This window comes from Oncorhynchus tshawytscha, linkage group LG24, assembly GCF_018296145.1.
Source record: "Oncorhynchus tshawytscha isolate Ot180627B linkage group LG24, Otsh_v2.0, whole genome shotgun sequence".
NCBI classification, from domain to species: domain Eukaryota; kingdom Metazoa; phylum Chordata; class Actinopteri; order Salmoniformes; family Salmonidae; genus Oncorhynchus; species Oncorhynchus tshawytscha.
The window spans coordinates 34326085-34351072 of NC_056452.1; the positions used below are offsets into that span (position 1 = coordinate 34326085).

Genomic DNA, 24988 nt, shown 5'->3' on the forward strand with positions numbered 1-24988 from the left:
AGTCGGAGGTGTCCTCCCTGTGTCCATCTTTATTGTGACACCTTACCTGCTTAGATTTCACACAGGACATTGTGTGTTCATTGAAATACCCACATGTATCTTATTCTTTGAGATGTATTACATGTTGATCATTTAGCCGTTATCTGTTATCCAGAGTGACATACAGTCAGTTCCGTTAACCAAGCTAGGATAGACATCCACATATCAGTCATTACCAGGAAATCAGAGCTAGTTACAAAAGACAAGTGTTAGTGCCAGAAAGGGGATCAGTTGAACAACTGAATGCATTCAACCCAAATGTGTCTTCTGCATTTTCTGCAGAATGGCAGATTTTTCCACCTTGCCGGCTCTGGGATTTGAACCAGCGACCTTTGGGTTACTGGCCCAACACTCTTAACCACTAGGCTACCTACCTGTATGTCTGTGGAACGTCTATAAGCCAATGTGCTCTGTGTTTTGTGTTTATTTTCCTGGGGCTTAACTACTTTCAGAGTCATTAGGCAGCTATTAACCCCAGCTTTAACCCTAGCTTTAACCAGCTAAAGACTTATTTGTTTCTGTCTACATTAAATAGACAAACGCCTGCTCGGCCCATCATGAATTACCCAGCAGACACCTTGCTTGTGTTCTTTATAACACTTCCGGATCCTAGGAAGCGTGGCAAGGAAACACTGTCAGATTTATGTGTGAGTGTGTTTGTGCGTAGGAGCGTGGCTAAGAAACACTGTGTAAATTTATGAGGACTCTTCTATACCACTATTGTTTATCTTTCAGTCTGAGCCAGACCAGAACACTGAATGATATTTATTTAAAACATTCTGTTGTATTTATTCACTCTTTATGATATTTACTTTACCTGCAGGAATTTGTTGGCCATTAATTTATTGTTTTAGTGAAGCATAATAAAAGGATTAAGTTGTGGGCCCGCTGTGTTCTCACTGTGTTCAAAGGGTCAGCTATAGGACTGGACTAGAGGTGTTTGTCTGGGAAACTCTCACCTTAACTAACCCTATTAGAACCCTGTGTGGGAATTATTACAGCAATATAGACTGGGGGAAACTGGGTACACAACAGAGCAAAATGGATGTTCATTAGGTTGAACCACCATGTGTAAGGGTTCACCATTAGGGGCTGTATTTTTATTCACTATTGACTGTTGTTTTAATGTGTGCTTTAGGACAGCAACTTGGAATTAGTTCCCATTTATAAAGTGATTTAGTGCAGCAGTTTAACCTGGGTGTGTATGAGAAAGAGATCTGCCAGCAACACACAGCCTCTCTCTCTCTCTCTCTCTCTCTCTCTCTCTCTCTCTCTCTCTCACACACACTCCTCACCTCCACTTACTCCAGAGTAAACAGCCTGCTGAGCTGTAGAGAGGCAAGACATTCTGTCCTGATTTATGAGCTCAGGGAGCCTCCTCTCTGTGTCACACAGCGACACCCGAACCCTAACCCTCTGTTACCCCTCACTGGTCCTCTGGGGCTCTGGTTAACTCATCTACTCAAACAGGCAGCATGCATGAGTGACTCCACCTGCACAGACCTTAGCCTAGCAACACTAGCTCTATAGTCACTCTCTATGTCTAATACTAGCTTCCTTCCGGTCACTAGTCCAACGCTCTAACCACTAGGCTACCCTGCCGCCCCATATGATACTAGCTCTATAGTCACTCTCTCTGTCATACTATTTCTATAGTCACTTTCTGTCTGTTATACTTGCTCTATAGTCACTATCTCTGTCATACTAGCTCTATAGTCACTCTCTGTCTGTTATACTAGCTCTATAGTCACTCTCTCTGTCTGTTATACTAGCTCTATAGTCACTCTCTAGGTCTGTTATACTAGCTCTATAGTCACTCTCTAGGTCTGTTATACTAGCTCTATAGTCACTCTCTATGTCTGTTATACTAGCTCTATAGTCACTCTCTATGTCTGTTATACTAGCTCTATAGTCACTCTCTAGGTCTGTTATACTAGCTCTATAGTCACTCTCTATGTCTGTTATACTAGCTCTATAGTCACTCTCTATGTCTGTTATACTAGCTCTATAGTCACTCTCTAGGTCTGTTATACAAGCTCTATAGTCACTCTCTATGTCTATTATACTAGCTCTATAGTCACTCTCTATCTATTGTTACACGTTCTAATACTAGCTCTATAGTCACACTCTGTCTTTTACATCCAGTCTAGTGAGTGTCTAGCTACCTCCAGTCTAGTGAGTGTCTAGCTACATCCAGTCTGGTGAGTGTCTAGCTACCTCCAGTCTGGTGAGTGTCTAGCTACCTCCAGTCTGGTGAGCGTCTAGCTACCTCCAGTCTGGTGAGCGTCTAGCTACCTCCAGTCTGGTGAGTGTCTAGCTACCTCCAGTCTGGTGAGTGTCTAGCTACCTCCAGTCTGGTGAGTGTCTAGCTACCTCCAGTCTGGTGAGCGTCTAGCTACCTCCAGTCTGGTGAGCGTCTAGCTACCTCCAGTCTGGTGAGCGTCTAGCTACCTCCAGTCTGGTGAGCGTCTAGCTACCTCCAGTCTGGTGAGCGTCTAGCTACCTCCAGTCTGGTGAGCGTCTAGCTACCTCCAGTCTGGTGAGCGTCTAGCTACCTCCAGTCTGGTGAGCGTCTAGCTACCTCCAGTCTGGTGAGGGTCTAGCTACCTCCTGTCTGGTGAGGGTCTAGCTACCTCCTGTCTGGTGAGGGTCTAGCTACCTCCTGTCTGGTGTGGGTCTAGCTACCTCCTGTCTGGTGTGGGTCTAGCTACCTCCAGTCTGGTGTGGGTCTAGCTACCTCCAGTCTGGTGTGGGTCTTCAAGCCAGTTAATGATTCACTGGTACAGGCAGCACCTGCTGGAACCCATGTAGTGTCAGTACACGTTGGCTCTCACATTTGTCTGTGTGTCTGTCTGAAGTTGGGGACGCCTTGACTTGTTTTGTGTGTATATATTAGGGATGTTGCTGCTGGCTAACAGGCCTTCATTAACCAGTGAACAAACAGTAAAATGACGTGTCCAACAGAATATACTCTGCATGCATACAAGGAACAGATTCGTATATACACTATCGTCATACAAGGAACATATTCATATATACACTATCGTCATACAAGGAACATATTCATATATACACTACCGTCATACAAGGAACATATTCATATATACACTACCGTCATACAAGGAACATATTCATATATACACTACCTTCATACAAGGAACAGATTCATATATACACTACCTTCATACAAGGAACGGACATTTTTCATAAAGAGCTTAATGGAAACGGGCTGGGTATTGCTGCATATCGTCTTACAGTCAAGCAGCTGTTGCCTATTATTAGACATGCAGCTCCTGTAATTAAGCAGCTAATTCAACGTCATTTAAACATGTCAAATTGTCTGGAAAAGTCTGTTGGAAACAGTTCACCTGAGTGTTTCTGTAGAAGCCAGTTGGAAACAGTTCACCTGAGTGTGTCTGTAGAAGACAGTTGGAAACAGTTCACCTGAGTGTTTCTGTAGAAGACAGTTGGAAACAGTTCACCTGAGTGTGTCTGTAAAAGACAGTTGGAAACAGTTCACCTGAGTGTGTCTGTAGAAGACAGTTGGAAACAGTTCACCTGAGTGTGTCTGTAGAAGACAGTTGGAAACAGTTCACCTGAGTGTGTCTGTAGAAGCCAGTTGGAAACAGTTCACCTGAGTGTGTCTGTAGAAGCCAGTTGGAAACAGTTCACCTGAGTGTGTCTGTAAAAGACAGTTGGAAACAGTTCACCTGAGTGTGTCTGTAGAAGACAGTTGGAAACAGTTCACCTGAGTGTTTCTGTAAAAGCCAGTTGGAAACAGTTCACCTGAGTGTGTCTGTAGAAGCCAGTTGGAAACAGTTCACCTGAGTGTTTCTGTAAAAGCCAGTTGGAAACAGTTCACCTGAGTGTGTCTGTAGAAGCCAGTTGGAAACAGTTCACCTGAGTGTGTCTGTAGAAGACAGTTGGAAACAGTTCACCTGAGTGTGTCTGTAGAAGACCAGTTGGAAACAGTTCACCTGAGTGTGTCTGTAGAAGCCAGTTGGAAACAGTTCACCTGAGTGTGTCTGTAAAAGACAGTTGGAAACAGTTCACCTGAGTGTGTCTGTAAAAGACAGTTGGAAACAGTTCACCTGAGTGTTTCTGTAAAAGACAGTTGGAAACAGTTCACCTGAGTGTTTCTGTAGAAGACAGTTGGAAACAGTTCACCTGAGTGTGTCTGTAGAAGACAGTTGGAAACAGTTCACCTGAGTGTGTCTGTAGAAGCCAGTTGGAAACAGTTCACCTGAGTGTGTCTGTAAAAGACAGTTGGAAACAGTTCACCTGAGTGTTTCATATGTGCCAGAGCTGAAAACCTCAAACGTAGAAAGACTGGGAACCTAATAGCAACAACTAGGATGGGTTGCCAATATGACTAGGATTGTACCTTTGGGCTTCTGGACAACGAAAGAAAGTTGATATGAAAATCAATAGAACAGGAGAGAAATGCTGGTTAATGACATGAGGAAGTCTTTATATAATAATTACCCCCACATTTCTATGGATGGATTTTGGCTAGGCTACTGTGAAGCAAGGTAAGACATGCCTCATTATCAGAAGTAAAGTAGTACGTTCAGCTTTCAAACAATGATACTGCCTCAAGCTCCCATTACATTATACTGCCTCAAGCTCCCATTACATTATACTGCCTCAAGCTCCCATTACATTGTACTGCCTCAAGCTCCCATTACATTATACTGCCTCAAGCTCTCATTACGTTATACTGCCTCAAGCTCCCATTATGTTATACTGCCTCAAGCTCCCATTACATTATACTGCCTCAAGCTCCCATTACATTGTACTGCCTCAAGCTCCCATTACATTATACTGCCTCAAGCTCCCATTACATTATACTGCCTCAAGCTCTCATTACGTTATACTGCCTCAAGCTCCCATTATGTTATACTGCCTCAAGCTCCCAATATGTTAAACTGCCTCAAGCTCCAATTACATTATACTGCCTCAAGCTCCCATTATGTTATACTGCCTCAAGCTCCCATTATGTTATACTGCCTCAAGCTCCCATTATGTTATACTGCCTCAAGCTCCCAATATGTTATACTGCCTCAAGTTCTCATTACGTTATACTGCCTCAAGCTCCCATTACGTTATACTGCCTCAAGCTCCCATTACGTTATACTGCCTCAAGCTCCCATTATGTTATACTGCCTCAAGCTCCCAATATGTTAAACTGCCTCAAGCTCCCATTTACACGATACTGCCTCAAGCTCCCATTACGTAAAAAATACTGTGACTTACCAAGACAGTTAGTGGATAAAGTATCCTGAGATTAAGTATTTTCGGAACAGAGCATTCGTTTCCGTACTTCCGAGAACACAAACACTCATGTGCGCTAGCTAGGGATGGATAGAGACGGGAGGGGCACAGTATAGGCAGGTCAGCCACCAGACCGACAGATCCGTGCACTAGGCGTATCTCAAATCAAATTATATTGGTCACATACACATGGTTAACAGATGTTAATGTGAGTGTAGCGAAATGCTTTTGCTTCTAGTTCTGACAGTGCAGCAATATCAAACATGTAATCTAACAATTCCACATCTACCTAATACACACAAATCTAAGTAAAGGAATGGAATAAGAATATGTACATGTAAATATATGGTTGAGCAATAACAGAGCGGCATAGGCAATGTGCAATAGGTGGTATAAAATACAGTATATACATATGAGATGAGGAATGCATTATTAAAGTGGCATTATTAAAGTGCCTAGTGATCAATTTGTTAGAGTGACCAATGATTTCAAGTCACTATGTTGGCAGCAGCCTCTCTGTGTTAGTGATGACTGTTTAACAGTCTGATGGCCTTGAGATAGAAGCTGTTTTTCAGTTTCTCGGTCCCAGCTTTGATGCATCTGTACTGACCTCGCCTTCTGGATGATAATAGGGTGAACAGGCAGTGGCTCAGGTGGTTGTTGTCCTTGATGATCTTTATGGCCTTTCTGTGACATCGGGTGGTGTAGGTGTCCTGGAGGGCAGGTAGTTTGCCCCTGGTGATGCGTTGTGCAGACCTCACCACCCTCTGGTAAGCCTTATGGTTTTGGGCGGAGTAGTTGCCGTACCAGGCGGTGATACAGCCTGACAGGATGCTCTCGATTGTGCATATGTAAAAGTTTGTCAGTGTTTTTGGTGACAAGACAAATCTCTTCAGTCTCCTGAGGTTGAAGAGGCGCTGCTGCGCCTTCTTCACCACACTGTCTGTGTTGGTGGACCAATTCAGTTTGTCTGTGATGTGTACGCCGAGGAACTTAAAACTTTCCACCTTCTCCACTACTGTCCCGTTGATGTGGATAGGGGGGTGCTCCCTCTGCTGTTTCCTGAAGTCCACGATCAACTCCTTTGTTTTGTTGATGTTGAGTGAGGGGTTGTTTTCCTGACACAACAATCTATCAGTATAGGCAGGTCAGCCACCAGACAGACCGTCAGAGCCGTGCACTAGGCCCATCTAGTGCACGGAGGTTGCGCGTTCCCCCAGAGGTTGCGCGTTCCCCCAGAGGTTGCGCGTTCCCCCAGAGGTTGCGCGTTCCCCCAGAGGTTGCGCGTTCCCCAGAGGTTGCGCGTTCCCCCAGAGGTTGCGCGTTCCCCCAGAGGTTGCGCGTTCCCCCAGAGGTTGCGCCCAGAGGTTGCGCGTTCCCCCAGAGGTTGCGCCCAGAGGTTGCGCGTTCCCCCAGAGGTTGCGCGTTCCCCCAGAGGTTGCGCGTTCCCCCAGAGGTTGCGCGTTCCCCCAGAGGTTGCGCGTTCCCCCAGAGGTTGCGCGTTCCCCCAGAGGTTGCGCGTTCCCCCAGAGGTTGCGCGTCGCCCCACCCTATCTGCTGTATGACCAATGAAACACTTTAACAAACTCCTGTTTCCAGCCGTCATCAGTTTTCTGTGCCTATAGTTGATGTATCTAGCGTCCTTCACAGTGTTTTAATTGGCTCATATGCATCACACCGAGAGTAAACAGCTCAGTAGCAGTCTTACGTGCTTCACTATGTTAAATTGACCTTTACTATGAATGACTGACTGAGAGGCTGATTGATGTTGTCTCTGCAGCTCCCCTCCATGCTCTCTCTGCCAGGCTGGAACAGGCCTGCTGTTATAGAATCCTACTGTCAGAAAGATCCGTCCTTACTTGGCCAGACACTGTTAGGACTGGGTGATATATCAGATTCATTTGAATCTGCAGTGCCTTCAGAAATTATTCATACCCCTAGATTTATTCCACATTTTGTTGTTACAGCCTGAATTCAACATGGATTAAATTGATTTTTCTCACCCATCTACGCACAATGTCCCATAATGACAAAGTGAAAATATGGTTTTAGACATTTTTGCACATTTATTGAAAATGAAATACAGAAATACTGTATTCATACCCCTAAGTCAATAATGTTACAATCACCTTTGGCATCGATTACAGCTGTCAGTCTTTCTGGGTAAGTCTCTAAGAGTGATTACAGCTGTGAGTCTTTCTGGGTAAGTCTCTAAGAGCTTTCCACACCTGGATTGAACAATATTTGCACATTATTAAAACAAATTTGTCAAGCTTTGTAAAGTTGGTTGTAGATCATTCCTAGACAGACATTTTTATGTCTTGCCATATATTTTCAAGGTGATTTAAGTCAAAACTGTTAATCGGCCACTAAGAAACATTCAATGTCTTCTTGGTAGGCAACTTCAGTGTACTCTTGAGTGTACAAAACATTAGGAACACCTTCCTAATATTGAGTTGTACCCCCTTTCCCTTCCCTTTACCTAGTCTATACAGGTCGATTTACACTGGGTGGACAAAACATTAGGAACACCTTCCTATTATTGAGTTGTACCCCTTTTTGCCCTCAGAACTGCCTCAGTTCATCCAGACATGGACTTTACAAGGTGTTGAATGCGTTCCACAGGGATGATGGCCCATGTTGACTCCAATGCTTCACACAGTTGTGTCAAGTTGGCTGGATGTCTTTTGGGTGGTGGACCATTCTTTATACACACGGGAAACCGTTGAGTGTGAAAAACCCAGCAGTGTTGCCGTTTGTAACACAAACTGGTGCGCCTGGCACCTACTACCATACCAAAGGCACTTACATTTTTTGTCTTGCCCACTGATTGAATTGGATTTAACGAGTGACATCAATTTTATTTTTTATTTTACCTTTATTTAACCAGGCAAGTCAGTTAAGAACACATTCTTATTTTCAATGACGGCCTGGGAACAGTGGGTTAACTGCCTGTTCAGGGGCAGAACGACAGATTTATACCTTGTCAGCTCGGGGTTTGAACTCACAACCTTCCGGTTACTAGTCCAACACTCTAACCACTAGGCTACCCTGCCACCCCGGCTACCCTGCCAATAAGGATCATAACTATCTTGGCATTCACATGGTCAGTTTCCTGGAAAGAGCAATTATTCCTAATGTTTTGTACACTCGGTGTATGTTTGGCCTTGTGTTGTAGGTTATTGTCCTGTTGAAAGGTGAATTTGTCTCCCAGTGTCTGGTGGAAAGCAGACTGAAGCAGGTTTTCCTCTAGGATTTTGCCTGTGCTTATCTCCATTCGGTTTATTTTTATCCTAAAGAACTACCCAGTCCTTGCCGATGAAAAGCATACCCATAACATGATGTAGCCACCACCATGCTTGAAAATATGCAGAGTGGTACTAAGTGATGTGTTGGATTTGCCCCAAACCATAACACTTCGTATTCAGGACATAAAGTTCATTTATTCTTCCATGTTTTTGTAGTTTTAATTTAGTGGCTTATTGCAAACATAATGCATGTTTTGAAAATTCTTTATTCTGTACATTGTCCTTTAGGTTAGTATTGTGGAGTAACTACAATGTTGTTGATCCATCCTCAGTTCTCTCTTATCACAGCTATTCAACTCTGTAACTGTTTTAAAGTTACCATTGGCCTCACGGTGAAAATCCCTGAGCGGTTTCCTTTCTCTCCAGCAACTGAGTTAAGAAGGACGCCTGTATCTTTGTAGTGACTGTGTGTATTGATACACCATCTAAAGTGTAACTAATAACTTCACAATGCCCAAAGAGATATTCATTGTATTTATTTTTGTATTTTTTTACCCATCTACCAATAGGTGCCCTTTTTTCCAAGGCATGGTCTTTGTGGTTAAATCTGTGTTTGAAATTCACTGCTCGACTGGGGGACCTTACAATTATCTGTATGTTTGGGGTACAGAGATGAGGTAGTCATTCAAAAATCATGTTAAACACTATTGAACAAAGTGAGTCCATTCAACTGATGTGAATTGTTAAGCACATTTTTACTCCTGAACTTATTTAGCCTTGCCATAACAAAGAGGTTGAATACTTATTGACCAAAGACATTTCAGATTGTAATTGTTTATACATTTGTAAAAAAAAATATATATATATATAAAAGCATAATTCCACTTTGACATTATATGGGGTATTGTGTGTAGGCCAGTGACACGCAATCTCAATTTAATCAATTTTAAATTCAGGCTGCAACACAACAAAATGTGGAAAAAGTTGAGGGGTGTGAAAACTTTCTGGAGGCACTGTATGTTTAAGGGTGATGTTCCAAATGTCCGTATCGCAAGAATCAAGGTTTTTATACATTTTTTTATCAGCGTTTTCTTTTTGGTCTTGTCTTCTGTGCTGTGTGCACTGTGCACCTTCACTCTCGTACACAGACACCAAACCCCTCCCCCTGCCACTTACAACCACTATGACTAAATATCACCTCTCTGACAACAAGCAGTTTCAACTCTAAAGATCACTTCTTCCTCTCTGACAACGAGCAGTTTCAACTCCATCTTTCCATTTGAGGTTTGGTCCAACAGAATTGGTCATATGGAGATCTGACTAGACTAGGTGTAGTGGAGGAGGTCTGACTAGGTGTAGTGGAGGAGGTCTGACTAGGTGTAGTGGAGGAGGTCTGACTAGGTGTAGTGGAGGAGGTCTGACTAGGTGTGGTGGAGGAGGTCTGACTAGGTGTGGTGGAGGAGGTCTGACTAGGTGTGGTGGAGGAGGTCTGACTAGGTGTGGTGGAGGAGGTCTGACTAGGTGTGGTGGAGGAGGTCTGACTAGGTGTGGTGGAGGAGGTCTGACTAGGTGTGGTGGAGGAGGTCTGACTAGGTGTGGTGGAGGAGGTCTGACTAGGTGTGGTGGAGGAGGTCTGACTAGGTGTGGGAGGAGGTGGGTGTAGGAGGTCTGACTAGGTGTAGTGGAGGAGGTCTGACTAGGTGTAGTGGAGGAGGTCTGACTAGGTGTAGTGGAGGAGGTCTGACTAGGTGTAGTGGAGGAGGTCTGACTAGGTGTAGTGGAGGAGGTCTGACTAGGTGTAGTGGAGGAGGTCTGACTAGGTGTAGTGGAGGAGGTCTGACTAGGTGTAGTGGAGGAGGTCTGACTAGGTGTAGTGGAGGAGGTCTGACTAGGTGTAGTGGAGGAGGTCTGACTAGGTGTAGTGGAGGAGGTCTGACTAGGTGTAGTGGAGGAGGTCTGACTAGGTGTAGTGGAGGAGGTCTGACTAGGTGTAGTGGAGGAGGTCTGACTAGGTGTAGTGGAGGAGGTCTGACTAGGTGTAGTGGAGGAGGTCTGACTAGGTGTAGTGGAGGAGGTCTGACTAGGTGTAGTGGAGGAGGTCTGACTAGGTGTAGTGGAGGAGGTCTGACTAGACTAGGTGTAGTGGAGGAGGTCTGACTAGACTAGGTGTAGTGGAGGAGGTCTGACTAGACTAGGTGTAGTGGAGGAGGTCTGACTAGACTAGGTGTAGTGGAGGAGGTCTGACTAGACTAGCTGTAGTGGAGGAGGTCTGACTAGACTAGCTGTAGTGGAGGAGGTCTGACTAGACTAGCTGTAGTGGAGGAGGTCTGACTAGACTAGCTGTAGTGGAGGAGGTCTGACTAGACTAGACTGTAGTGGAGGAGGTCTGACTAGACTAGCTGTAGTGGAGGAGGTCTGACTAGACTAGCTGTAGTGGAGGAGGTCTGACTAGACTAGCTGTAGTGGAGGAGGTCTGACTAGACTAGCTGTAGTGGAGGAGGTCTGACTAGACTAGACTAGCTGTAGTGGAGGAGGTCTGACTAGACTAGCTGTAGTGGAGGAGGTCTGACTAGACTAGCTGTAGTGGAGGAGGTCTGACTAGACTAGCTGTAGTGGAGGAGGTCTGACTAGACTAGCTGTAGTGGAGGAGGTCTGACTAGACTAGCTGTAGTGGAGGAGGTCTGACTAGACTAGCTGTAGTGGAGGAGGTCTGACTAGACTAGCTGTAGTGGAGGAGGTCTGACTAGACTAGGTGTAGTGGAGGAGGTCTGACTAGACTAGCTGTAGTGGAGGAGGTCTGACTAGACTAGCTGTAGTGGAGGAGGTCTGACTAGACTAGCTGTAGTGGAGGAGGTCTGACTAGACTAGCTGCTGTAGTGGAGGAGGTCTGACTAGACTAGCTGTAGTGGAGGAGGTCTGACTAGACTAGCTGTAGTGGAGGAGGTCTGACTAGACTAGCTGTAGTGGAGGAGGTCTGACTAGACTAGCTGTAGTGGAGGAGGTCTGACTAGACTAGCTGTAGTGGAGGAGGTCTGACTAGACTAGCTGTAGTGGAGGAGGTCTGACTAGACTAGCTGTAGTGGAGGAGGTCTGACTAGACTAGCTGTAGTGGAGGAGGTCTGACTAGACTAGCTGTAGTGGAGGAGGTCTGACTAGACTAGCTGTAGTGGAGGAGGTCTGACTAGACTAGCTGTAGTGGAGGAGGTCTGACTAGACTAGCTGTAGTGGAGGAGGTCTGACTAGACTAGCTGTAGTGGAGGAGGTCTGACTAGACTAGCTGTAGTGGAGGAGGTCTGACTAGACTAGGTGTAGTGGAGGAGGTCTGACTAGACTAGGTGTAGTGGAGGAGGTCTGACTAGACTAGCTGTAGTGGAGGAGGTCTGACTAGACTAGCTGTAGTGGAGGAGGTCTGACTAGACTAGCTGTAGTGGAGGAGGTCTGACTAGACTAGCTGTAGTGGAGGAGGTCTGACTAGACTAGGTGTAGTGGAGGAGGTCTGACTAGACTAGCTGTAGTGGAGGAGGTCTGACTAGACTAGCTGTAGTGGAGGAGGTCTGACTAGACTAGCTGTAGTGGAGGAGGTCTGACTAGACTAGCTGTAGTGGAGGAGGTCTGACTAGACTAGCTGTAGTGGGGGGGGGTTAGGGAACTGTAAAGGTTTAGAGGACCACAGAGGGAGTAATTCCTGTACATAGCCAAAACATCCCAGTCCCTAGCCTGTTCCTGTGCCTGGGGTTTAATCCCCATTACCAAACCACAACCTCACCCTTAATCCATGGCATGTAATCTGTACAGAACCTCCCAGTCTGCTGAAGGTTGTTCGAGCAGGGTGTTTCTTTGAGCTGCAGGTACCAGAGCTGTTTAGGGTTAGTGTATCAGATATGTCAGAATGTGTTGCTGCCACCATACAGCTTTACTGGCTGGTAGAGCTCCTAGTCCAGCTGCATATAAATCTATTATCTCTGTATTCTACATCAGGGTTCATAGGGCAGACTAACGCCAAGGCATTGAGATGGGCCAGAGAAGAGGAATAGCTACCTCATGCCAAGGTATTGAGATGGGCCAGAGAAGAGGAATAGCTACCTCATGCCAAGGCATTGAGATGGGCCAGAGAAGAGGAATAGCTACCTCATACCAAGGCATTGAGATGGGCCAGAGAAGAGGAATAGCTACCTCATGCCAAGGCATTGAGATGGGCCAGAGAAGAGGAATAGCTACCTCATGCCAAGGCATTGAGATGGGCGAGAGAAGAGGAATAGCTACCTCACGCCAAGGCATTGAGATGGGCGAGAGAAGAGGAATAGCTACCTCACGCCAAGGCATTGAGATGGGTGAGAGAAGAGGAATAGCTACCTCACGCCAAGGCATTGAGATGGGCCAGAGAAGAGGAATAGCTACCTCACACCAAGGCATTGAGATGGGCCAGAGAAGAGGAATAGCTACCTCACGCCAAGGCATTGAGATGGGCCAGAGAAGAGGAATAGCTACCTCACGCCAAGGCATTGAGATGGGCCAGAGAAGAGGAATAGCTACCTCACGCCAAGGCATTGAGATGGGCCAGAGAAGAGGAATAGCTACCTCACGCCAAGGCATTGAGATGGGCCATGCCATATTGTCTGTACTCCTGAAGGTCAGAGGTTTCTCCATAGTCAAGCCCTCCCAAACACACTCCCTGAGATGCAGCCTGTCACATGGATGTTCAGAACCTGGTCAGGACCTCAGGTCACTGTGGTCAGCACAGAGCAGTATCCGGCTCGTGGCTGAGAGACTGTCATTTACTCTTCAAATCTTCAACATGTCCTCTGTTCCCAAACCCACCTTATCTGTAACCCTTTAACCCACTACCTGGTTGTATACAGAGGCTTTGGGGGTTGAGTGTTACACATAAACACATGTGATGTGTGTAGTCTTGTCTCCCTTTCTGTCACAACAAATTAGGCAGTGATAAAACTGAAGAAGAGATTTGATGTTAGACTGAAGAACAATAGTCTAGTATGATCCCAGTTGAGCTGTTTGGATGGACACTATCTCTCCCAGATAACTGTCTCTCACCTCCAGAGTAGGACTGAAGTCTGTCTCACCTCCAGAGCAGAGCAGGACTGAAGTCTGTCTCACCTCCAGAGCAGAGCAGGACTGACGTCTGTCTCACCTCCAGAGCAGAGTAGGACTGACGTCTGTCTCACCTCCAGAGCAGAGTAGGACTGACGTCTGTCTCACCTCCAGAGCAGAGCTGTCTCACCTCCAGAGACTGAAGTCTGTCTCACCTCCAGAGCAGAGTAGGACTGAAGTCTGTCTCACCTCCAGAGCAGAGTAGGACTGAAGTCTGTCTCACCTCCAGAGCAGAGTAGGACTGAAGTCTGTCTCACCTCCAGAGCAGAGTAGGACTGACGTCTGTCTCACCTCCAGAGCAGAGTAGGACTGACGTCTGTCTCACCTCCAGAGCAGAGTAGGACTGACGTCTGTCTCACCTCCAGAGCAGAGTAGGACTGAAGTCTGTCTCACCTCCAGAGCAGAGTAGGACTGAAGTCTGTCTCACCTCCAGAGCAGAGCAGGACTGAAGTCTGTCTCACCTCCAGAGCAGAGTAGGACTGAAGTCTGTCTCACCTCCAGAGCAGAGTAGGATTGACGTCTGTCTCACCTCCAGAGCAGAGTAGGACTGACGTCTGTCTCACCTCCAGAGCAGAGTAGGACTGACGTCTGTCTCACCTCCAGAGCAGAGCAGGACTGACGTCTGTCTCACCTCCAGAGCAGAGCAGGACTGACGTCTGTCTCACCTCTAGAGCAGAGCAGGACTGACGTCTGTCTCACCTCTAGAGCAGAGCAGGACTGACGTCTGTCTCACCTCCAGAGTAGGACTGAAGTCTGTCTCACCTCCAGAGCAGAGCAGGACTGAAGTCTGTCTCACCTCCAGAGCAGAGCAGGACTGAAGTCTGTCTCACCTCCAGAGCAGAGCAGGACTGACGTCTGTCTCACCTCCAGAGTAGGACTGACGTCTGTCTCACCTCCAGAGCAGAGCAGGACTGAAGTCTGTCTCACCTAAACACATGTAGCAGACAGACCCGTAACAACTGATTTGAGTCTGGTCAGCCACTACTGTCTGGTCAGCCACTACAGTCTAGTCAACCACTATAGTCTAGTCAGCCACTACAGTCTAGTCAACCACTATAGTCTAGTCAGCCACTACAGCCTAGTCAGTCACTACAGTCTGGTCAGTCCCTACAGTCTGGTCAGCTACTACAGTCTAGTCAGCCACTACAGTCTGGTCAGTCCCTACAGTCTGGTCAGTCCCTACAGTCTAGTCAACCTCTATAGTCTAGTCAGCCACTACAGTCTAGGCAGCCACTACAGCCTGGTCAGTCACTACAGTCTAGTCAGTCACTACAGTCTGGTCAGTCACTACAGTCTGGTCAGTCACTACAGTCTGGTCAGTCACTACAGTCTGGTCAGTCACTACAGTCTGGTCAGTCACTACAGTCTGGTCAGTCACTACAGTCTGGTCAGTCACTACAGTCTGGTCAGCCACTACAGTCTGGTCAGCCACTACAGTCTGGTCAGCCCCTACAGTCTGGTCAGTCCCTACAGTCTAGTCAGCCACTACAGTCTAGTCAGCCACTACTTAGCCACTACCCAGGATGGGGCACAGATACATTGAAGGCTGCCTGAGATTCGGGCAAGTAAGTTTATCTACTCCCCCAGATTTAGATGAAATTGTGGTTACAATGTTTATGTTGTTGTATGAAGATAGGGGTAGTTTAGCAATCCAATGCTAACTAGCGTTAGCGCAGTAACTTGAAGTCTACAGCTAGGGTAGCGAATGTATGTTGTATCTCAGTTTCCCTTTGGAGGAAATGAGCCCTGTAGAGGAATGGAAGGATTCTCAGCGTTGGTTGCCCCACTTCAGGATCTGATTGGTTTGTCTGTGAGCTGGTGCCAGGATAGAGTAGACTTCAACATTAACTGTAGTCAGCACAGTGAGGACAGGACATTACGATACTTAAATATTCACTTGCCGACTACCCCTGTTCCTCCTTATAGTGTTGTGGTGCCAGGTAGGATAGATACCAGACTGGTTAGGTTTAGTCACATAAAGGGTGTGACTTCAACTATACCAGAGAGACCCCTTCACACCATGTTATAGAGACAAAGGCCCTACAACTATACCAGAGAGACCCCTTCACACCATGTTATAGAGACAAAGGCCCTACAACTATACCAGAGAGACCCCTTCACACCATGTTATAGAGACAAAGGCCCTACAACTAACCCAGAGGAACCTTGAAACAGCTCGAGAAAACACAATTGTTTGTGATTCCAACAACAACTTTCACATGTCCAACAACGATGCTACTCTTTAGCAGATAAGGAAATGCCATCACACCTTCATGTGCTATGCCTTCATGAAGACAAGCCCCAGTGATGATCTATCCCTGGCCTGAACAAGCACTGGGAGTCTGTTATCGGCTGTATCCTCAGTCTTGGACAGATTTGATGTGAGACTGCTTCCTGCTTCATCCTCTGTCCACTTCCTGTTAAGCTGTGGACCTTCAGAATCATTACACTACTTCCTGTTCATCCTTCAGAACCTTCTGGTCAGAGGAACTCATCATGCTACAATATGACTTCCTGTCAGACTCTTATCAGGAGGAACAGATACAGGCCCTAATGCTAACATCGTCTCACCGTGTGTCTCCCCCCTCTGTCTCTGGTGATCAGCCTAGTGTAACCCTATGAACTGCCGTTCTGCACAGTTTCCCATTTGTGTCAGAAATCTGCTGTACTGAACGAGAGAGAGGGGCATGTCTGTTTAAAGTGCAAATCTGCTGTACTGAACGAGAGAGCGGGGCATGTCTGTTTAAAGTGCAAATCTGCCACGTTTTAACATCTCCAGCACCAAACCTGTGTCTCCATCTGAAAACGGCGTGTTTCTATGAACTGTGGTTAAAAAGATAGGTCCTAAAATGCTTCTGCTGTGACATCACAGGGTAGGATTTAAATTTCTAAAACTTTCTAGCCAGAGAGAGGGTGTTGTCTTTCTCCCCACGTCACCTCTAATCTCATTGTGTTTGAAAATTGCTGTAAGCTGCTGGGGGAGGTTGGTGGGGTGGTCAGGGTTAGGGGACCTACCAAGGAGGGGGGTAGTAGAAGATCTGGGTGGGGGGGGTAGAGTTGGTGCGTAATGAGTTCCCCAGCTGGCCCCCTGGGACCTGTGGGCTCGTGCTCCGTTCCTCTCCTGGCCGCTTTAAATCCACAAGCTGTTTATTTAGTCAAGATTAGGAACGTAAAACCTTACAACATCCTGGGAACGCGGAGAGAGATGGATAATGATGGAGTAAGTAATGAAAATGAATGGAGAGAGCGAAAGGAGGAGATGGGAAAACAGAAGGAAGAGGGATAGTGAAATTCACCTTCTACAGGATGTCATTCAACAAATGGATGTTATTGTAATTAAGTGATAACTGTTTTCCTCTTATTTCAAGCAATATTGGCTTTCACATCCTCACACCGAATTGACTTTAGCCAAAGCAGACTGTACATGGTTCAGCTATTCCCTTGCCTTAGCTGCTACAGATAAATACTGTATACCTGATTCAACTGATGGCTGATTCAAAATGGTGGCAACAGACAACTATACCTGATTCAACTATAGCTACAGACAACTATACCTGATTCAACTGATAGCTACAGACAATTATACCTGATTCAACTGATAGCTACAGACAATTATACCTGATTCAACTGATAGCTACAGACAATTATACCTGATTCAACTGATAGCTACAGACAATTATACCTGATTCAACTGATAGCTACAGACAATTATACCTGATTCAACTGATAGCTACAGACAATTATACCTGATTCAACTGATAGCTACAGACAATTATACCTGATTCAACTATAGCTACAGACAATTATACCTGATTCAACTATAGCTACAGACAATTATACCTGATTCAACTATAGCTACAGACAATTATACCTGATTCAATTATACCTGATTCAACTATAGCTACAGACAATTATACCTGATTCAACTGATAGCTACAGACAATTACACCTGATTCAATTATACCTGATTCAATTATAGCTACAGACAACTATACCCGATTCAACTGATAGCTACAGACAATTATACCTGATTCAACTATAGCTACAGACAATTATACCTGATTCAACTATAGCTACAGACAGTTATACCTGATTCAACTATACCTGATTCAACTGATAGCTACAGACAATTATACCTGATTCAACTATAGCTACAGACAATTATACCTGATTCAACTATACTTGATTCAGTTATAGCTACAGACAACTATACCCGATTCAACTGATAGCTACAGACAATTATACCTGATTCAACTATAGCTACAGACAATTATACCTGATTCAACTATAGCTACAGACAGTTATACCTGATTCAACTATACCTGATTCAACTGATAGCTACAGACAACTATACCTGATTCAACTATAGCTACAGACAACTATACCTGATTCAATTATAGCTACAGACAACTATACCTGATTCAACTGATAGCTACAGACAACTATACCTGATTCAACTGATAGCTACAGACAACTATACCTGATTCAACTATAGCTACAGACAACTATACCTGATTCAACTGATAGCTACAGACAATTATACCCGATTCAATTATAGCTACAGACAACTATACCTGATTCAACTATACCTGATTCAACTATAGCTACAGACAATTATAACTGATTCAACTATAGCTACAGACAATTATACCTGATTCAACTATAGCTACAGGCAACTATACCTGATTCAACTATAGCTACAGACAATTATACCTGATTCAACTAAACCTGATTCAACTATAGCTACAGACAATTATACCTGATTCAACTGATAGCTACAGACAATTATACCTGATTCAACTATAGCTACAGACAACTATACCTGATTCAACTATACCTGATTCAACTGATAGCTACAGACAATTACACCTGATTCAATTATACCTGATTCAACTATAGCTACAGACAATTATACCTGATTCAACTATAGCTACAGACAATTATACCTGATTCAATTATACCTGATTATACTATAGCTACAGACAATTATAACTGATTCAACTATAGCTACAGGCAACTATACCTGATTCAACTATAGCTACAGACAACTATACCTGATTCAACTGATAGCTACAGACAATTATAACTGATTCAACTATAGCTACAGACAATTATACCTGATTCAACTATACCTACAGGCAACTATACCTGATTCAACTATAGCTACAGGCAACTATACCTGATTCAACTATAGCTACAGACAATTATACCTGATTCAACTAAACCTGATTCAACTATAGCTACAGACAATTATACCTGATTCAACTGATAGCTACAGACAACTATACCTGATTCAACTATAGCTACAGACAATTATACCTGATTCAACTATAGCTACAGACAATTATACCTGATTCAACTATAGCTACAGACAATTATACCTGATTCAACTATAGCTACAGACAATTATACCTGATTCAACTATAGCTACAGACAGTTATACCTGATTCAACTATACCTGATTCAACTGATAGCTACAGTCAATTATACCTGATTCAACTGATAGCTACAGACAATTATACCTGATTCAACTATAGCTACAGACAACTATACCTGATTCAACTGATAGCTACAGACAACTATACCTGATTCAACTATAGCTACAGACAACTATACCTGATTCAATTATAGCTACAGACAACTATACCTGATTCAACTGATAGCTACAGACAACTATACCTGATTCAACTATAGCTACAGACAACTATACCTGATTCAACTATAGCTACAGACAACTATACCTGATTCAACTGATAGCTACAGACAATTATACCTGATTCAACTATAGCTACAGACAACTATACCTGATTCAACTATACCTGATTCAACTATAGCTACAGACAATTATAACTGATTCAACTATAGCTACAGACAATTATACCTGATTCAACTATACCTACAGGCAACTATACCTGATTCAACTATAGCTACAGACAACTATACCTGATTCAACTATAGCTACAGACAATTATAACTGATTCAACTATAGCTACAGACAATTATACCTGATTCAACTATAGCTACAGACAACTATACCTGATTCAACTATACCTGATTCAACTATAGCTACAGACAATTATAACTGATTCAACTATAGCTACAGACAATTATACCTGATTCAACTATACCTGATTCAACTGATAGCTACAGACAATTACACCTGATTCAATTATACCTGATTCAATTATAGCTACAGACAACTATACCTGATTCAACTGATAGCTACAGACAATTATACCTGATTCAATTATACCTGATTCAACTATAGCTACAGACAATTATACCTGATTCAATTATACCTGATTCAACTATAGCTACAGACAATACACCTGATTCAAATATAGCTACAGACAATTATACCTGATTCAACTATAGCTACAGACAACTATACCTGATTCAACTATAGCTACAGACAATTATACCTGATTCAACTATAGCTACAGACAATTATACCTGATTCAACTATAGCTACAGACAATACCTATACTATACCTGATTCAACTGATAGCTACAGACAATTATACCTGATTCAACTATAGCTACAGACAATTATACCTGATTCAACTGATAGCTACAGACAACTATACCTGATTCAACTATAGCTACAGACAACTATACCTGATTCAATTATAGCTACAGACAACTATACCTGATTCAACTATAGCTACAGACAATTATACCTGATTCAACTAAACCTGATTCAACTGATAGCTACAGACAATTACACCTGATTCAATTATACCTGATTCAACTATGGCTGATTCAACTATACCTACAGGCAACTATACCTGATTCAACTATAGCTACAGGCAACTATACCTGATTCAACTATACCTGATTCAACTATAGCTACAGACAACTATACCTGATTCAACTATAGCTACAGACAATTATACCTGATTCAACTATAGCTACAGACAATTATACCTGATTCAACTATACCTACAGGCAACTATACCTGATTCAACTATAGCTACAGACAATTATACCTGATTCAACTAAACCTGATTCAACTATAGCTACAGACAATTATACCTGATTCAACTGATAGCTACAGACAACTATACCTGATTCAACTATAGCTACAGACAACTATACCTGATTCAACTATAGCTACAGACAATTATACCTGATTCAACTATAGCTACAGACAATTATACCTGATTCAACTATAGCTACAGACAATTATACCTGATTCAATTATACTATAGCTACAGACAATTATACCTGATTCAACTATACCTGATTCAACTGATAGCTACAGACAATTATACCTGATTCAACTATAGCTACAGCAACTATACCTGACAACTATAGCTACAGACAATTATACCTGATTCAACTATAGCTACAGACAACTATACCTGATTCAACTATAGCTACAGACAATTATACCTGATTCAACTATAGCTACAGACAACTATACCTGATTCAACTATAGCTACAGACAATTATACCTGATTCAACTATAGCTACAGACAATTATACCTGATTCAACTATACCTGATTCAACTATAGCTACAGACAATTATACCTGATTCAACTGATAGCTACAGACAATTATACCTGATTCAACTATAGCTACAGACAACTATACCTGATTCAACTATAGCTACAGACAACTATACCTGATTCAACTATAGCTACAGACAATTATACCTGATTCAACTATAGCTACAGACAATTATACCTGATTCAACTATACCTACAGGCAACTATACCTGATTCAACTATAGCTACAGACAATTATACCTGATTCAACAATATACCTGATTCAACTATACCTGATTCAACTATAGCTACAGACAATTATACCTGATTCAACTATAGCTACAGACAATTATACCTGATTCAACTATAGCTACAGACAATTATACCTGATTCAACTATACCTGATTCAACTATAGCTACAGACAATTATACCTGATTCAACTGATAGCTACAGACAATTATACCTGATTCAACTATACCTGATTCAACTGATAGCTACAGACAATTACACCTGATTCAATTATACCTGATTCAATTATAGCTACAGACAACTATACCTGATTCAACTATAGCTACAGACAATTATACCTGATTCAACTATAGCTACAGACAATTATACCTGATTCAACTATAGCTACAGACAACTATACCTGATTCAACTATAGCTACAGACAACTATACCTGATTCAATTATAGCTACAGACAACTATACCTGATTCAACTGATAGCTACAGACAACTATACCTGATTCAACTGATAGCTACAGACAACTATACCTGATTCAACTATAGCTACAGACAACTATACCTGATTCAACTGATAGCTACAGACAATTATACCCGATTCAATTATAGCTACAGACAACTATACCTGATTCAACTATACCTGATTCAACTATAGCTACAGACAATTATAACTGATTCAACTATAGCTACAGACAATTATACCTGATTCAACTATACCTACAGACATACCTGATTCAACTATAGCTACTGATTCAACTATAGCTACAGACAATTATACCTGATTCAACTAAACCTGATTCAACTGATAGCTACAGACAACTATACCTGATTCAACTATAGCTACAGACAACTATACCTGATTCAACTGATAGCTACAGACAATTATACCTGATTCAACTATAGCTACAGACAATTATACCTGATTCAACTATAGCTACAGACAATTATACCTGATTCAACTATACCTGATTCAACTGATAGCTACAGACAATTACACCTGATTCAATTATACCTGATTCAACTATGGCTGATTCAACTATAGCTACAGACAATTATACCTGATTCAACTATAGCTACAGACAATTATACCTGATTCAACTATACCTGATTCAACTGGATAGCTACAGACAATTACACCTGATGCAATTATTACAGACAACTTACCAGTGATTCAATTATAGCTACAGACAACTATACCTGATTCAACTGATAGCTACAGACAATTATACCTGATTCAACTATACCTACAGACAATTATACCCTGACGGTTCATGTCATAGCTACAGACATGTTATACCTGCATTCAACTATACCTGTTTCAACTGATAGCTACAGTCAATTATACCTGATTCAACTGATAGCTACAGACAATTATACCTGACATTCAACTATAGCTACAGACAACTATACCTTCAACTATAGCTACAGACAACCCCTACCTGATTCAGAGGGTCAGTATTGTCTACAGACAACTATACCTGATTCAACTGATAGCTACAGACAATTATACCTGATTCAACTACATGACAACTATACCTGATTCAACTGATAGCTACAGACAACTATACCTGATTCAACTATAGCTACAGACAACTATACCTGATTCAACTGTAGCTACAGACAATTATACCCGATTCAATTATAGCTACAGACAACTTATAACTGATTCAACTATAGCTACAGACAATTATACCTGATTCAACTATACCTACAGGCAACTAAACTGATTCCTATAGCTACAGACATTATACCTGACTATAGCTACAGACAATTATAGCTGCAACTATACCTGATTCAACTATGGCTGATTCAACTATGGCTACAGCAATTATAACTGATTCAACTATACCTGATTCAACTATAGCTACAGGCAACTATACCTGATTCAACTATAGCTACAGGCAACTATACCTGATTCAACTATAGCTACAGACAATTATACCTGATTCAACTATAGCTACAGACAATTATAACTGATTCAACTATACCTACAGGCAACTATAGTTGGTTCGACGATACCCGATTAGACGATAGCTTATTCAAGTGATAGCTGCAGTGTTGGTTGTGTGTGAGAGGCTAATGGATGTGATGTGTGTTGTACTAGGTCTTCTGTGGTGCACCAGTCTGCCCCAGCAGACAGCAGGACATGACAGGTGTGTGTAGTACTAGGTCTGAGGCAGGGCAGGAAACAGATGTGTTGTGATGCTAGATGCTACAGAGGGCTTTAAGAGGGGGGTGCTACTATCAGTACTGTCGTCTGACCACCTCTCTCCTCTCTCCTTCCTGTGGGCCTAATAAGAGCTGCTCTCATCTTCTGATAACAACCCCAAAACACAGGATGCAGGTCCTTCTGATCACCATGTACCCTAGGTCTATGTGTGACCGACTGGCTCCCTGTCTGGTCCTTGTTCCTGAGATCTTGAATTTGTACCTCCTGGGTTTACTACCAGGTCTGGGGCTGACAGGGCTCAACCTGGGTGATGAAAGGGTTAACACTGGAGGAGGTGCAGGTCAAGTGTTCCCTGCAGGGGTTCTGTGGTCAATATGGACATACAGTTCATGTCTCAATCACACCAGTCATAGTACCACATGGATGGGATGCTAGGTAGATGCTTTGGTTGGAGGAGAAACACTATCTCCAGTGAGACCAAGGAGAGACACAGGAAGTAGGGGGTTAATGTGGACTTCCTGTATGTGTTAGAAGCCTTGAACAGTATGCTTCCTCTTCCTGCTAACCCTGTGTGATGACACCTCTATGGCCCTGTACGGTGTGATGTCATGAGCTCTCAGACATGTCCAGAACAGCAGTGTAACTAACATGTTGTCTCCTCTCTACAGCCCATGTCCAGAGCAGGGGATGGGAGATGAGTTTAACCTCATGGATCATTCAGACATCTACATACTAGACTTCAGTAAGTTGTTATTTTTTCACACACACACACACACACACACACACACACACACACACACACACACACACCCTGTTCCTCCCACAGCCCCTACAAAGCCATGGCCAGCTGGCAGAGGGTCAGTCTCATTGTCACAGAGAGGGTCAATGTTTGTGGGCTGTAAATAAACCTGAGGACAGTGTGGACTGGCAGTGCCCATCCTGTCCCTGTCTCTGTGCCAGCAGCATGCCAACCCCTGAGCCTCTGTCTGTCTGTCCGTATTGCAGCAGCAGCCAACCCCTGAGCCTCTCTCTGTCTGTCCGTATTGCAGCAGCATGCCAACCCCTGAGCCTCTGTCTGTCTGTCCGTCTGGTTGCAGCAGCAGCCAACCCCTGAGCTCTGTCTCTCTGTCTGTCTCATATACTAAACAGCATCATAACCCTGAGACAGTCTGTCAGCCGTCTTCAGACCTTGCCAACCTCTGAGCTCTCTGTCTGTCCATATTGCAGCAGCATGACTCAGAGCCTTTGTCTGTCCATGACTGCAGCAGCATGGTTCCCCTGAGCCTCTGTCTGTCTGTCCGTCAAATGGCAGCAGCAGCCAACCCCTGAGCCTCTGTCTGTCTGTCCATATTGCAGCAGCATGCCAACCCTGAGCCTCTGTCTGTCTGTCTGTCCGTGCCAGCAGGGTTCAA

The 24988-nt window shown here is 43.6% G+C and overlaps 1 protein-coding gene across 5 annotated transcripts in view; it reads left to right on the forward strand.

Moving 5' to 3' along the window:
• The window catches only part of LOC112245593 (kelch domain-containing protein 3), a 71305-nt gene that overhangs the window by 37676 nt on the left and 8641 nt on the right, over window positions 1–24988 (forward strand). For all 5 annotated transcript variants that reach the window (XM_042305721.1, XM_042305717.1, XM_042305719.1 and 2 more), the window contains one exon: window positions 24245–24318. In XM_042305721.1, coding sequence (XP_042161655.1) covers window positions 24245–24318 — 74 coding nt within the window. The remainder of the gene's footprint in view (window positions 1–24244; window positions 24319–24988) is intronic.